Source organism: Protopterus annectens, chromosome 8.part0, assembly GCF_019279795.1.
Source record: "Protopterus annectens isolate FY-2018-M chromosome 8.part0, PAN1.0, whole genome shotgun sequence".
NCBI lineage: Eukaryota > Metazoa > Chordata > Ceratodontiformes > Protopteridae > Protopterus > Protopterus annectens.
The window spans coordinates 479,374,777-479,390,194 of NC_056741.1; the positions used below are offsets into that span (position 1 = coordinate 479,374,777).

Below are 15,418 nucleotides of genomic sequence, written 5' to 3' on the forward strand. Positions count from 1 at the left end.
ATGTTTTATGTGTGTGTATGTAGGTTTTATTCTATGTGTAAATTTATCTGAGATAATATTCCATTTTTTTACTGTATATTAATATATTTTATTGTTCATATACCTTAATTTTGTAAAAGGTGCTTAAGAAGTAAGCACAGAAATAAAACCGAAGTTTGAGCTGCTGAATGAACAATGGTACTGAAGGACAGGAAAAAGAAATCTAGTAAACAGTTTGAGGCTGATGTTGTTTACCAGTGTTGTTCCGTCTTTGTACTTCTACAGTTATTTTTATATAAATGGTTTATATTATAGTTTGTTGCTGCTGTATTGTATAGTTTTGATAAGTACTGAATTAGCATGCCCATTCTGCATCTTATGAATGAACTCTTTATCTTTCATACCTAGCATCTTCTGTCTGCATGATGCACTTGTTAAATTGCTAAGGTCTGTGTTTTAATGCCTTTAAATTGCATATATTTTTTTCTGTATTGTTTTCTGTAGTGGTCTTGCTTTTAAACTGTACACACCAGACTCTCCTGTGTGGTTAGAGTTGAGTTTGGTTCAAGCACTTATGGATAAAAAAAAAGTGGTTATTCAGATTTTTTTGAATAATAATGACCTTCTGTTGTACAGGTGCTCCCCTATTCATGCCCTTTCAACTTACGAACTTTCAGACTTAAAAACAAACTTGTCTGAAGTTCAACCAATATGCAAGAGGTGGCAATAGCAATCAGTCTTCTGCCTGTAAACAAACACATTGTACTGTACTTGTCTCTCTGAAATGTGACTTACCACCTCGAACAGTAGTAATCCAAACATGTCACTGCGCCATGGTTATTTTTACAACCTTAATACAGTACTACCCCAACATGCCTACAAAGCATGTGATAGAAGCCAGTAGTAGTAGTGGTGGTGAATGCAAGAAGCACTACAGTATTACCATGGAAACTAAGGTGGACATTATAAAGCAAAGTGACTAGGGTGAGAAAACTGCAAACGTGGCAAGTTCACTTGGGATGAATCATTCGACTGTTTCAACAATTGTAAAACCCGAAGAACTCATTATGCAACATGTGAAAAGTTCTGTACCAATACATTCCATGATAATAAATAAGAGACAGTGTGGTAATGGAAGAAATGGAAAAACTATTGAGCGTGTAGATGGAAGACGAGTATCAGAGCCACATACCTATAAGTCTTAATTTAATTCAGCAGAAGGCCATGAGTCTCTTTGAAAATTTAAAGAATAAATGTGGTGACATTGAGAGTGTTGTCAAAGAAACATTTTCAGCTAGCCATGGCTGGTTCCATAAATTTAAGGCTCTCTTAAACTTGCACAACATAAAGGTGGGTGGAGAGGCTGCCAGTGCAGACATGGTAGTGGCAGAGGAGTTTCCCAAGATGTCAGCAATTATTGACAACGGAGGTTACCTACCAGAGGAGATGTTCAATGTCGATGATACTTGGTTGTACTGGAAGAAGATGCCTGATATGTACATGCATTGCAAAATAAGCAAAATCAATGCCTAGGTTTAAATCAAAGGACAGATTTACACTCCTGATAGGTGGAAATGCTGCTGTTTTCTGCAAAATTAAACGTATGTTAATTTATCATTCAGAGAACCCCAGGGCCTTCAAGGGTGTTGTCACTGCTTTAGTTCCTCTTGTGTGGAAGACTAACCCTGAAGCATGGATGACAAAACCTCTTTTTGAAGATTGTTTTTTCCATTTCTTTTCATCTGAGATGGAAAAGTACTGCCGCAGCAAAAATCTGCCCTTCAAGATCATGCTTGTCCTAGACAATGTCCCAGGCCATCCACCATTTCTGGACAATTTTCAAGATAACAACAAGGTGATTACCTGCCTCCCAATACCACCTCTCTCCTTCAGCCGATGGATCAAGGTGCCATAAGAACTTTTAAGACTTACTACCTGTGCAGAACTTTGTCATAGTCTGTGAAGGAGATGGAAGGGGACAGTGTAGTGACACAGAGAGTTCTGGAAGAACTACAACATCTACAAGACAATTAAGAACACTGATACTTCCTGGTGTGACGTAAAGACTACCACCATGAATGGTGCTTGAAAGAAATTGGAAATTGAAGAAGATATCCATGAAGTGTTGAAATGTCACACCAAGGAGCAGAGCACAAGGATTGGATGGAGCTAGAGTCACAAAGAGCCCAGAAGGAAGTCACAGAGGAGGAACACAAAGCTGTGGAACCCAAGAAATTCACCTATAAGCAGTTGGCTGAAGATTTCAACATGATTGAGAAGGCACTTGCTTCTTTTGAGCCTCGGGATGCAAACACTGAAAGGTTTACAAAAGTGTGTGCAGTTATTCATGAAGCTATTGCCTAATACAGTAAGATTTAGGAGGATAAGAAAAAATTAGCTTTGTGGAAATTTCTTGATAGATATCTCGAGAGCTGAGGGTGGGACACAATATGCAAGAACAACAACCAATGTCATCTACATCCACAGGAGGTTCTTTGAATAGTCCCAGTTCCTGATGGCATTTCATCTGTGCACTCATCACCATCCTTTAGCTAAGTATTGTGTACAGTATTATGCTGTTACAGTATAGATTAAACTACTGTTCAAGGCTGATAAAAAATATACTACTGTCAAAACATATAGTACTAGTGTCAAGTATTAGTGGCACTTAAACACTCTACTAATCAAACTTTGTTGTACAGCATGATTATTTCTATTTATGATTACAGTACAGTATTTTTATCTTTATTGTGCATATTTGTGCTTTTTTGTGCTCTTTTGGTTGTTGTTGTTTGCAATTTTGGTGCTTGTTTGGTGGTTATTGGTAAAATTTTGAGTACATTTGTTAATCATCAAGGGTGTGTTGGACTTGCAAACATTTCTGACTTGCAACAAACCCCCAGGAACATAATCCGTTCATAAGTAAGGAGCACTTGTACAATTATGAGATGAGCAGCATGAAGGACAAGACAGACTGTGATGATGTAGTGAAGAAAGGACAAACTGATTTGTTAGCCTTGAGATTATGGGAAGTGTGTCGCCAGGTGTGTGACTGTGGTTTATGGGTAATCAGATGCAGGACAGCACGAAGACGAGCCCAGGAAATGGACTAGTACATGAATGAAAATGAAACCAACTCCCAACGTGAAAAAGTACAAGCAATTAATTCCTGTCTGTTTACAAGTGCTGCCCCTTCGTCTCCATGAAATGTGATTAATTATGTTGTCTGTTCTTAGCAAAATTGGAATGTGGGCTGCGTGTTCTTCACCCAGCCTACAAGTTTAGTAGCAATTTGTCATGGCCTAGACAAACCAGAGAACTGCAGAAGCCAGCTGAATTGAGGGATGGCAGGTAATGGGTCCCTTTGCAGTTTGCAAGTATGTCCTGTAAACCTCAGATTTTTGCATCACTCTTGTACAAGTGTAGTGTATGTAATGGTAAAGTTAACATACATCCTTAACATATCTTGCAGGCCTTGGCATTTTAAAAAAGAAATATCAGGATTTTGACATCTCCCTGTACTTTGTCAATGGATTTCATATAATGCCAACTTTACAGCCAAGACACAAACAAGCTTTCTTGTCATAGTAAATACTTTTTTCTCATTATTCAACAGGAAGTTTTTTGTTTGCTTAGTTACTTAGTAGTTTACTACTTTTGATGTGGTATGTTTTTGATCAAAGCTGGCTATTAGAGTTTGAGAGTAGTTTGAAACGGTTCACAACAAAATGACTTGATTGTTTTAAAACTGTAAATTAGCACATTATGTGATGATGAATGTAGCTATGTACTGTTGTGTCCAATGAGAATTTCTAGAAGGCCTAACAGTGATCCAGTTTTTTCTTTTACGTGCAGTTCACTGATGCAGAGCATGGAGAGTGGTACGGGTACCTTAACCAGCAGGGGGAAGTAGCTCTCACCTTTAAAGGAGGTCCATTTAAAGGTAAGAAAAAAAAGTTTAATAAAAACATTACTCTTTCCTTGCTAGGTATTCATCTTTGTGCATCACGGCTTCATTTACGTTATAACTGTCTTTGAAAAATACTGGAATTAACACAATAGACAGCCATCTTAAAGACCTTTGTTGATGATAGCAAATTAATCAAACTATATCGAGCACTTACTTTATAGCAAAACATGCTGCAAAGGTAATTGTGCTGAATGAAAGAAAAGTGTTAAAGGCATCTTTAGATTATTGTCCAAAAACTGTATTTTTTTTTGGCAAGCTCCCCTCCCACGAAGAGCTTTGTTTCTGCTGCCTCAGACTTACTAAAGTGAGTCCTGAGGTCACTGCACCAAAACACATTCTCTTTAAGAATGTATACTATATATTATCCAAACTACTGCTTCTTGACTTCTGCTACCAGATGGGCTGGCTTGCCTGTTTAGATTTTTGTTCAATAATGAAATGTATTACTGCACCATAAGACATTACCTGTGTGTATGTACTGTAGAACTAGAAATATGTGATACAAAGTGCTCGCTGTTGGTGCTCAAACTTGCAATTAACATATTTAAGCTTGCAATTAAATACTTTTTTCTTTTCATTTTGTGCCATCAGTTTGTGCACCTTTATTTCTAATGCTTGAAATCCTTGCTTGGCCCATTTTGATAGTTGCTCATTCATTATGTGAAATGGTATCCTGCAAGGACAGTTACTTGAGATCAACAGTTCAGAGTAATGGCGAGATTATGGAAGAGAGGTGAAGAAGGGAGTACAGGCAGGGTGGAGTAGAATGTTGATTTGTGACAGACGAGTAACATTAAGAATGAAAGGGAAGGTCTACAAGAGGGTAGTGAGAGCAGCTGTGTTATATGGGTTGGAGACAGTGCATTGACAAAAAGGCAGGAGACAGAGCTGGATGTGGCAGAGTTAAAGATGTTAAGATTTGCACTGGGTGGACAGGATTAGGAATAAGTATATTAGTGGGTCAGCCCAGGTTGGAAGGTTTAGAGACAAAGCCAGAGAGGTGAGATTGCATTGGTTTGAGGGATGCTGAGTATATTGGGAAAAGGATGCTAAGGATGAAGCTTCCAGGTAAGAGGAAGAGAGGAAGGCCTAAGATAAGGTTTATGGATGTGGTGAGAGAGGACATGCAGGTGGTTGGTGTGACAGAGCAAGATGCAGAGGACAGGAAGAAATGGAAACAGACGATCTGCTGTTGCGACCCCTAATGGGAATAGCCAAAAGAAAAAGAAGAGGTTTGTGCATCTTTATTTCTGCACCAGATTATCCCCTTTCCCATCCTGTCCTGTGAGCCTGCTAGTTATTTCTAACTTACCCAGCCTTATTTACGGACAATAGTATTGGAAGTATTGAATACTAGACTGTATAATGAAGATAGTTTTATTCTGGAGGTGACCAAAGGATGATAACCAGTCAACATGCATGCACAGTATTTATTAGTCCTGTTCCTAAATGGTCACTGTCACTCAGCCTCTGCAGTCCGGTTCTTGTGCCCAGCATTTACTCTGCTAGTCAATACTGTACAAATAAAAAAAATTTTGATGTCTTCATGTAAATTGCATTTTGTTACTGCTTATTCGCGTTTATCTTGTTACTGGATAATTAGTCTTCACTATATTTTACTTTTTGTGCAGATTATAATAACAGTGAAACTGTTAGCCACCTGAGGCCCAGTGGCTGTAGGGAAGCCATGTTCCGCCAACAAAATAGTTAATTTTTTTTTTTTTTTTTTTGTTCAGTATGTAAGCTAACTAAAATAGTTTGCAGTGCCAAACATAACAATCATTTACTTGTTTGACTGTCCAAAAAAATGTTAAATGATGGACACTGTGAGCATTTTCTACCTGTACTTTTAGTGCCGTAGTGCCAACGTCTTATATGTACATGTGAGAACAGGACAGTGCTGCTAACTTCATTTATGTATTTATTTATTACCAATTTCTCCAGTAAAGACAATTTTTTTTTATTTTTTAAGTGTAGTGTCAGTGTGGCTCATCATGCTGGGCAATGTGATTGGGCCAAAGATCTGTTGACAGATTAGCATTTATCAGCCAATAGGGGATGAGAGTCTTTTAGTAGAGAGAGCACTCTCATGAAAGTTTAACGTGAAAGACCGCTTAATGAGTTGTGTCAAGTGATGTCTTTCTGCACCTCTGGCATTTTTTTTTTTTTTTAAATATATACATTTTTTTTTAACTCTAAGGTGTGAGGCATCAAGTGAGAATGAGGGCTGGAGGAGACTAAAAGCTAATAAATAAAACAGGACAGACAAAGAGCCAATAGGAGAAGTGGATGCTGTGACTTGCAGCAAGATGGGGGAAAGTAACATGCAAGAAAACCTTCTCAAGGTGTATGTGTCTTTTTTGTGGATAAATAGTTTCAGGTATTTGGAATGATTCCTGCCAGGCATTTTTTTAATAGGAAGTCTGAGATGCTATGAAGGTAGCTGTACAGGGAAGAACTGCATAAGATAGTAGTTTTGAAATACTAGCCCCTGCCTGATGCAAGTACAAGTTTGCATTCCAGCTGTTACAAGTCACGGTAATACTGCTTTCCTGACTTTGACAAACTGTGATGGCCCTGAGAGACAGATCTAGAAAATTTCCTTTGTCAGCATGTCAAATACATTTGAAATGTATTCACTGCTTTGCTTGGGTCCTTTTCTGTTTAGCTGCTCAACAAAGAGCAAACAAGCAACTGCCTTCTTTAATGAGCAGCTTCATTTTTACACGTTTTATGTTTATTCCATATAAGGTTAGTTTTTTTTTTTTCCTTTAGTCAGTGTACTAATGTTGCAAATTAAGGAATTATTTCCCCAGAATTTGCAAAACATGCCTAATTCTTATGGATTCATGTCAGTCTATTGAAGTCAGTTTTGACAAATGCAAATAAACTGAAACCAGGTCACCGAAACTGCCCTGAGCAAACATTGAAGCATTTTTTTCCAGGAGGTGAGCCCCCCTGCACCCCTATACCCATTGGAATTATATATACTACCTCAGAAGTTGCACAACAGTAGAGAAAAAGGCAATCTCCACATTTGTCGAAGGTGTTTTTGGCGAACTGGCTTCAGTTTCTTTGCATTCGCTGAAATAGCCTTTGACCAGTTGACATGCTGTGTGAACTGACTTTGGTTTCTTTGCATTCGCTGAAATAGCCTTTGACCTGTTGACATGCTGTGTGAACTGACTGTGGTTTCTTTGCATTTGCTGAAATAGCCTTTGACCTGTTGACATGCTGTGTGAACTGACTGTGGTTTCTTTGCATTTGCTGAAATAGCCTTTGACCTGTTGACATGCTGTGTGAACTGACTTTGGTTTCTTTGCATTCGCTGAAATAGCCTTTGACCAGTTGACATGCTGTGTGAACTGACTTTGGTTTCTTTGCATTCGCTGAAATAGCCTTTGACCTGTTGACATGCTGTGTGAATTGACTTTGGTTTCTTTGCATTCGCTGAAATAGCCTTTGACCTGTTGACATACTCCCATTCTTTCCTGCTTGCCAAACAGTGACTGCCTTCTGAGAGAGTAACATGATCTCCTAAGTGCACTAAATACAAGGTAAATATTTGTATATTTTATATGCAAAACATTCATGTGGAATAGCAGGCTGGTTGAAATTCTCTTACAGATGTAGTAAACTTAAAATATAAAATATTTTAAGGAATGCATTGCTAAATCATTTAATTCAAGAAAGTATGCTATTTATTGCTGCCAAATTTGATCACAGATTTCCTGAGGCTGTAATTTCTCGGACAAAAAAAGAAATGAGATTCCAATGAAATTGATTAGTAGTTTATTTGTGATGTGTGCCAAAATTGATTACTTTTACTTGTATCTGGCTCTAATCAAGCTGCCCTGCCACTTTAAGGAAAACTGTTAAGTGCATATTCTTAAGTGCCTTTTTATACTTGCCTTTCAAACAGCAGTCTCATTGTTAAGAGATAATGACAACATTGTTGTGAGGTTCTGCCCTAAAGGATTATTTTTATCATTCTGCTTATTCACTCACTTGTGCAAAACCACAAATGAGAAAGAACATGTTGAAAATCTGGATGAAGGATATCAAGAAATGGCTTTAACTATTAAGCATGCAGTTTTAGAAAGTGGAGAGTCTGTCAGGGTGCATTGTCTTTTAGGAAGTGGAGAGTGTCAGGGTGCTGTGACTTTTATTTATTTTATTTATTTATTTTATTTTAGATATGTTGTCCGGGATAGTCCGACTGGATACATGTCCATTTTCAGCAGAATCTCGGGGAGAAAAGCTCCAAAGGAAGTTACAAAAGCAAACAACATAATACAAATTTAGCACAGTTTACAGACTCTGAGACATACAAGTTATATAATCTCACAAATTTATGATAGGGCTTAAATTAAAACACAATTTACAGGTGAAATAGTATTGGTACACAAATATAACTAAAGATCGTCAGGCTTGAAGCAAGGACATAACCAATGAGAATTGAAATAGGAATAGGAAATAGAGAGTCGGTCAGGGTGCTGTGACTATTAAGAAGTGGAGAGTCGGTCAAAGTGCTGTGACTTTTAGAAAGTAGAGAGCCAGTCAGGGTGCAGTGACATTTTTCAGATATTAAGGGATGTACTGTTGTACTTTAAGCACAGCACAAGACTGCAATTGCTGACATATATGGAGACCATTTGACAGGTAAACAGACAGCAGAGAGTGTTTGAGTCATATGAGTGAGGTGCTAGGGACAACATGTTTGTAATTATGATGTTGCATCTTTCTTGCTGTTGTAATATAATATCCTTGGATAAGTAACTACAGCTGTACCAGTTACATTAATATTGCCAGAGAAATTATATTTAGAAGTTAAATTTTTTGCATACCAATTAGATATCATGCTAACCATGGTGCTATAGAGCCACCCCCTCCCATTTTGTACTATGCCTTTGTTACTTGTGACTACATCAGCAGCGCTATGAATCTTAAGTAATAGTTTCAATTATTCCTTTCCCCAGTGCAGCATAAACTCTGACCCAGTATTGTCACCTCACGTAAAGATGTTATAACATGGTTACATTTTTGTATCACTTTACTACTCTCATTTTTTATACAACCTACATTTCAGAGTAGTATCTCACAAAGAGTTCTATGTAACTACATATGCAAATGGCATGCTAATTGGGTGTCCTGATTTTTGGCCAGATGTACTTCCCTCTCAAGAGGCTGTTCCACATGCTGATCTTGGCGGCATGTAGCACATACTTGAGCTTCGACAGCAGTTGTGGTTAGAGTATTTCTAGCTCATAAGTCAGGACTCCTCCCACCACAATCTGCATTTTAATTTCTAGTTTTTCATACAGGTCAGTAGAATGTGTGGTGAGTTTTTTAGGCATATGGATACTGTCTCCTTACTTTGGCAGGAAATATATTAAGAGAAAAAAAATGAACACCAACAAGAAGTCTGTTTGTTTGTGTCTTTCGGCTTTTCCCGGTTAGGGGTCGCCACAGCGGAACTCCGGTCCGCTAATGATTGGTAGTGGATTTTTACATACCGGGTTACCAGCCCTGACGCACAACCTTCAACGAAGGCACACCCCATTCACGTATGCCTCCACACAGAAGACGCTCTAGCTGAGAATCGAACGGGACAACGTCTTGCTTTGAGGCAACAACACTACCGCAGCACCACCACCATAGTAACAAGAAGTCAATCAAAGTACTAAATTAAAAATATATTTTAATGTCCTCAACTAGGTAAAACAATGTTCACTAAGCACTTTTGTCCATCTCATAACTAGAACTATCTCAGAGTGAAAGAAGACATGGGAGTGGTAACAGCATTTAACGTGCCTGTTAACCGATCACAACCAAGCATAAAAAAAAAAAATGCTAAAAACCAATGAACGTACATAATGACCTATTGTAAAAGTCGCATTCCAATACCTAAAAACAAGTACCTGGTTAACAAGCATGTTCACATCCAGCTCTTAGTGAATACTGTTTTTTTTTTACCATTTTGGGGACATTAAGCAATATTTAACATTTTGTTGTTTGATTTCTTGTTGGTTTTCAAGTTTTTTCTATTAGTTTGTATCGTGGATTTAAGGAATGGGTTAAACTAGAGGTTACTTTGACATTCTTTACTGCTTGTACAAACTGATGTGTGTGCTAGTAGTAACATAAATGAAGCAAGGCTGCTGTTTACTATACTACAAAGTAATGGAATAATGATCATATTCTCCTCCTGCCGTAGGCTGTTTCCATGTACCCCGCTGCCTCTACATGTGTGAGAAGCTACTCGATAGCCTTTTGGAAGAATTTCAGGGCTGCTGATGTTGGCTTAAGAAGACAGATGGTGAATAGTGTGACAGCTGAAATACTTGAACAACAAAGTTAGCAGTTTTATCAAAATACAGTCTTGGACTATGGAATTACTGTGTGCGCTCAAACTGCACACTCACTACTGTACATCACTGGAGAGAAAGTTAAATAATGCTTTGCTCTTGTTTTCGTATTACCATTTATTGCTACTTTCTCAAATGTTTCTTTCCTTGCATTTGTTAGGTTGCTACTGCATAAACCATGTGAACAACATGATTTGTTAGTTTTATTGTGGTAATCTGGCGCACAGGTAAATGTGACATTGCAGTAACAACACTGGTATGAAATGCCAAGCTTTCCTTGAGAGTCTGCTTTTATCTATGGTCAGTCATGTATTCTGTGATGTCTTATGTATTGCTCATCTCCATGGTATTGTTTCAGCATTTTCTTTCAGCAGTATCTCCTCCTTCCCGAAGGACACAAGTTCAGCACTTAAGCTGTGATATATTTGCTTTCTAGTGCTTTTCCCCATGAATGGCATCTCATAACAGGTAGTGATGTTAAGTTTGTTACCTAATCAGTCCAGTACTGAAATAAGACCTCATTGTCAGGCTTGAATTTTGAAGGGCTTGGACTTCATCCTTGACTCCACCTGACTGTATTTTCATGTTTTTCCCCAGCTAAATATCTGTAAACATCTGTGCAGACTTGTGGATTATTGCACATTACAGTGCATGAAATGCGCGAGATGTTTAACACTCGCGATACTGCCTTTTCAAGTAGCTATTTTGAGCTGCTTTACTACTAAAACCCACTAGATGGCAGGAAAGTAGTGCAAGCAGTAGCCATCCTTCCTGACTTGAGATGCCTGAAATGTTACAGTCCCAAACATCACTGGTTACTGCCGAGATGATTCTTTAGATGAGGGAAGGGTAACTGGCATTAGGCACTTCTGATAACTGTACAGAAAGCTTAGTGTTGGTCATTTTATGAAACATCATAGTTACGTGATACATTTTACAAAGTCTCCCTGTTGGAACTACAGAACACTACAATTTTCTAATGCTGTATAAGGATCCAGTTTTACAGTCTAGTGATTCACCTCTAAAACTCAGTTCGTGGAGGTGGCTTGGAATGATCACTAGTTTAAAATGTCTTTGTAAAAAGCAGCATGGAAGCTGAGCTGATAGCTACACAGAAATACAGAGAATATTCAAATAAGGTGAGTAGGCAGATGTTTTCAATATTCCCAACATTTGAGAAGTTTTATCATCATCAGTGGAAAATAAAGGAATTTGTGCATCGTTCACATTACTGGAACAGTCAAAATACCCCCATTGAGCACTTTGTATTCTGTACGGTATCACTCGAGAAAAAGACAGCAAAGGGGGGAGAAGTAATATGCAACCATCTGCCTTCCACTGCGGAAATGCAGTGTGCCTTATTAAATGTCCATCTAGCTCACGTTTTATTTAATTGGGTAAGTAAAGTGGCCTTTCCCAGTCCCTTTTCTTCCATGAGCTGGGCCACAAGTGCAGTGTACATGGGCAGTTTAGAGTGGGCAGTCATCTAGATTGAATCAGACATGACATATTCCTGAGCATTTCTTGTATACTGGCCTTCTGTACCTTTACTCATTGTGAGTTTTGTAACGGCTACCATGTATTTATAATTCGCTATAGTTTGGTAGGGAAGTCCTATTTGACTAGTTTATCCATTACTTGGATGGTGATTTGACATGCTTTTAACATTATCAGCTGTATCTGTTGACTCCAAACCTCTGCACTTGATTTTACTCCAGAAGCATACAATTGTATGCATTCATGATGCACTTTACATTTGGTGTAGATTTTTTCCCAAAAAATGGAAATTAAATTTGTTCATGTGACATGATGCTTTTTCTTGTTAATATGTTTGTGGCTGAATACGTAGTCTGTCCCCCTCCACAGTGGACCAAACACATGGGGATTGTAACGAAGTAGAACAGAGAATAGTATTGGAGCATTGAGAAGCATCTTAGCTACAGAATTCTTCACTCTCTTTTAATTTCTCCAAATCTTTTGGGTTTCTAATACTGTGTCTGAAATGGACCCCATTCCTAAGTCAAAGTATGATTAAAGTTCATGAAATTAGTATTGTTTCAATCTTTGATGTCAGCCAGAAGTGCTCTTCGCAGCACTCGCAGTGTGCCCAGTAATGACGCCTCCTGAAATTCAGACAGGGTTACATGGATTGGTAACATATCTAAATACGATTGTAGATTCTTTCTTTTATAAGACCCATTGCTGCAACTACTGTTGGAACTCTCTGGGTATCTTTCTTCCACATTGCTCAAGTTTCTGGCTGCAGATCCTGATATTTTTATGACTTTGTCTCTATTTGTATGCAAGACACTGTAGTCACTGGGTTCATAGGTTAGTACTAAGCTAACTGCCCCTGCGAGTCATTTTAAGCCTAGTCAATTATCCCTTGTGAGATTCAAACCCTGCACCTTGTGTTTGTAAGGCAAACACCTTAACCATTAGGTCACCCTCCCAGCCTGTAAGTGATTGGTTGTAGTAGAGGGTGTAGTGATTTCAATGATCAAGGCTACTTTTGTCTTTTCTTGGACCACTATATCTGATTTTCTAGCATCTGTCTTTTGAACTGTTGGTAATGGGTGATCCCATGTGATATAAACATCATTTTCTTTGATGCTTTGTGGCTCATGTTTCCAGTGTTTTTCAACCACTTCAGTACCATAATGTTTGCACAATCCCCAGTACAAGAGTGTTGCCACATTATTATGCCTTTCAATATACAGTTCTTCTGCCATTAGTATGTCATAACCAGCAACAAGGTGTGCAACTGTTTTCCAGTTCAGTTTTACAAAGCCTACATTTGTCTGTTTCTCGTACATGTTCAGTGGACTTTGTAAACCAGCGTGTACGTAGCCCACTATCTTGGGCTGCCAATATTAACCTTTCATCCCTTGGTTTGAATTTGCCTCTCCTTAACCATTCCTGTGTTCGTTCCTGATCAACATGAGGTTCTTCCAGAAGTTTTCCATACTTGCAACTATATGCTTTTTCCACATTTCTTGCCTTCTCATCTGGTCCCTCACCTTATATTTTTTCTTTTGTTTTTTTGGCACATTCAGTTGCTGCCTGATTTTTATCTACTAATGGTTTGATTTCCATTCCTGCTTGACGCTGATATGCTTCTGCTAAATTAAGCAGAGAAGTTATCTTAGATTTATTCTCCTCATGTTTCAAAACTTTCACTACATTTGGGTCTTGTGAGGTCAGCAGATGTGTGTGGAGTCCCACAATTGCAGTTCTATACATATAATCAATTTCAAGGAGGCCCCATCCCTCCTTTGTAATGGGGAATATATATAATCTTGGTATACAGTGATTTTTATAAATCATTTGGTGAGCATGAAGCATCCTTCTTGTTTTCCTATCTAATCTATCCAACACATTTTGGAGCCAGTCAATCACTCTAAAACTGTAAGCTAGGACAGAAGAGGAAATTGGTTTATAGCTTGGATTTTGTTCCTAGATGTCAACGCTGTTTTCAGAATTAAGTTAAGTCTTCTAAAGGATTCCTTACTAAGTTGTATTCGGATTTGTTCATGTTTTATTGTTGATCCTTCATCAATTCCCAAATACTTATACACTCCCTCTTGCTAGAGTTCTTTTATATCACATTCTTGTCTCAAACTGATGTTTTCCTGGGTGCTGCAGTTTTCCTGCTTTAAAGGTTGCTTTTGTACACTTATCAAGATCAAATGATATTCTTATCTGAAAAAGATTTGATAACCTGCAGCTGTGCTTTCAGTTCCTCATTGGATGAGCTATACAGTTTTAAATCATAGACAAAGAGAAGATGAGAAGTCTTTACACTTTGTTGTTTTCTAGGAGCCAAATTGTAGCCATGACCTAAGCTGTTAAGTAAACAACTTTATGGGTTAATGGCAAGGCAGAATAGCAATGGTGAGAGTCACCCTGGAATATCCGCCTTTGAATTTTTATCCCTGGGATAATGATCTGTCCTTTATCATGGCTTAATTGCAAATTGGTCTGCCACTGTTTCATGGTCACTGTAATGTAGTCAATCAGTGTATGATTGTATCTTATACATTTTTAAGCACTCTTTTATCCATGAATGTAGGATACTATAAAATGCTTTTTTATAGTCAGTCCATGCCATACTTAAATTCTTCACCTTTTTACAGTTCTCTAGTATGACTTCATTTAACAAGAAATAATCCATTGTTCCGTATGACTTTCTTTTATTGCCTTTTTGTTCTACTGCCATAATTGAGTTTTCTTCTAAATGACTATAGACTCTGTCAGCGTCAATTCCCATGTATAGTTTATACATTGTCGGAAGGCAGGTTATTGGCCTATAATATTTAGGGTAGCTTGCAGGTTCACTCTTATGTAGGAGCATTGTTTTGCCTCTTGTTAGCCAGGCTGGTGTCTGATTGGGGTGCTCATATTAATAGTTTTTACTCATGGTTAAATCCATGCAAAGAGGTTAATACCTTTAACCAAACATTAGGTACTGCATCTGGGCCTGGGGTTTTCCAGTTAAAGCCTTTTCTTAACTTTGTTTCAATCTCTCTGGCTGTTACTTCATCCCATTTCATATCCTGCACCTTTAAACTTCTTATTCTTCACCTGTTGAGAGTGATGCTATTGTTAGTGAACCTAAACTAGAATATATATGGGTTTGATCTCGGCAGATATTAGCAAACTGGGATTAGTTGGAACACACAAGTTTGATCTCTGTAGGTATTGGCAAAGCATGCTTACTTGATTAGATTTACTCAGCATCTGTTTCAGTTGAAGAACAGCCAGTGTTTTATTTTATTTAACATTTGTTTACTGGGAAATTCCGACTTGGAATGAAAACAATTTTCAGCGGAAGCCCAGGGAGAAACACTCCAGATGCATGTCTTTGTAACGTTGGAGGAAACTGGAGTACCTGTAGAAAAGCCACATGAATGCAGGGAGGACAAGCAGACTCCACACAAGACACTCAAGCCAAGAATTAAACCAGAGAACCTCTTGCTTTGAGGTGACACTACTGCACCACTGCGCCATCCAACATTGAAATTACAGAAATGTGGAGTTAAAAAAAAAAAAAAAAATAGTTTCCACTTACACTCAAAGTTGTGCAGTCATTGAACTGTTA

General features: G+C 38.1%; 1 protein-coding gene across 3 annotated transcripts in view; it reads left to right on the forward strand.

Moving 5' to 3' along the window:
• The window catches only part of LOC122808893 (renin binding protein), a 1,087,318-nt gene extending 1,075,196 nt beyond the window's left edge, over positions 1–12,122 (forward strand). For all 3 annotated transcript variants that reach the window (XM_044080005.1, XM_044080006.1, XM_044080004.1), the window contains 2 exons: positions 3,835–3,922; positions 10,167–12,122. In XM_044080005.1, coding sequence (XP_043935940.1) covers positions 3,835–3,922; positions 10,167–10,246 — 168 coding nt within the window. In that variant the 3' untranslated portion in view covers positions 10,247–12,122. The remainder of the gene's footprint in view (positions 1–3,834; positions 3,923–10,166) is intronic.
• The last annotated feature ends 3,296 nt before the right edge of the window (positions 12,123–15,418 follow it).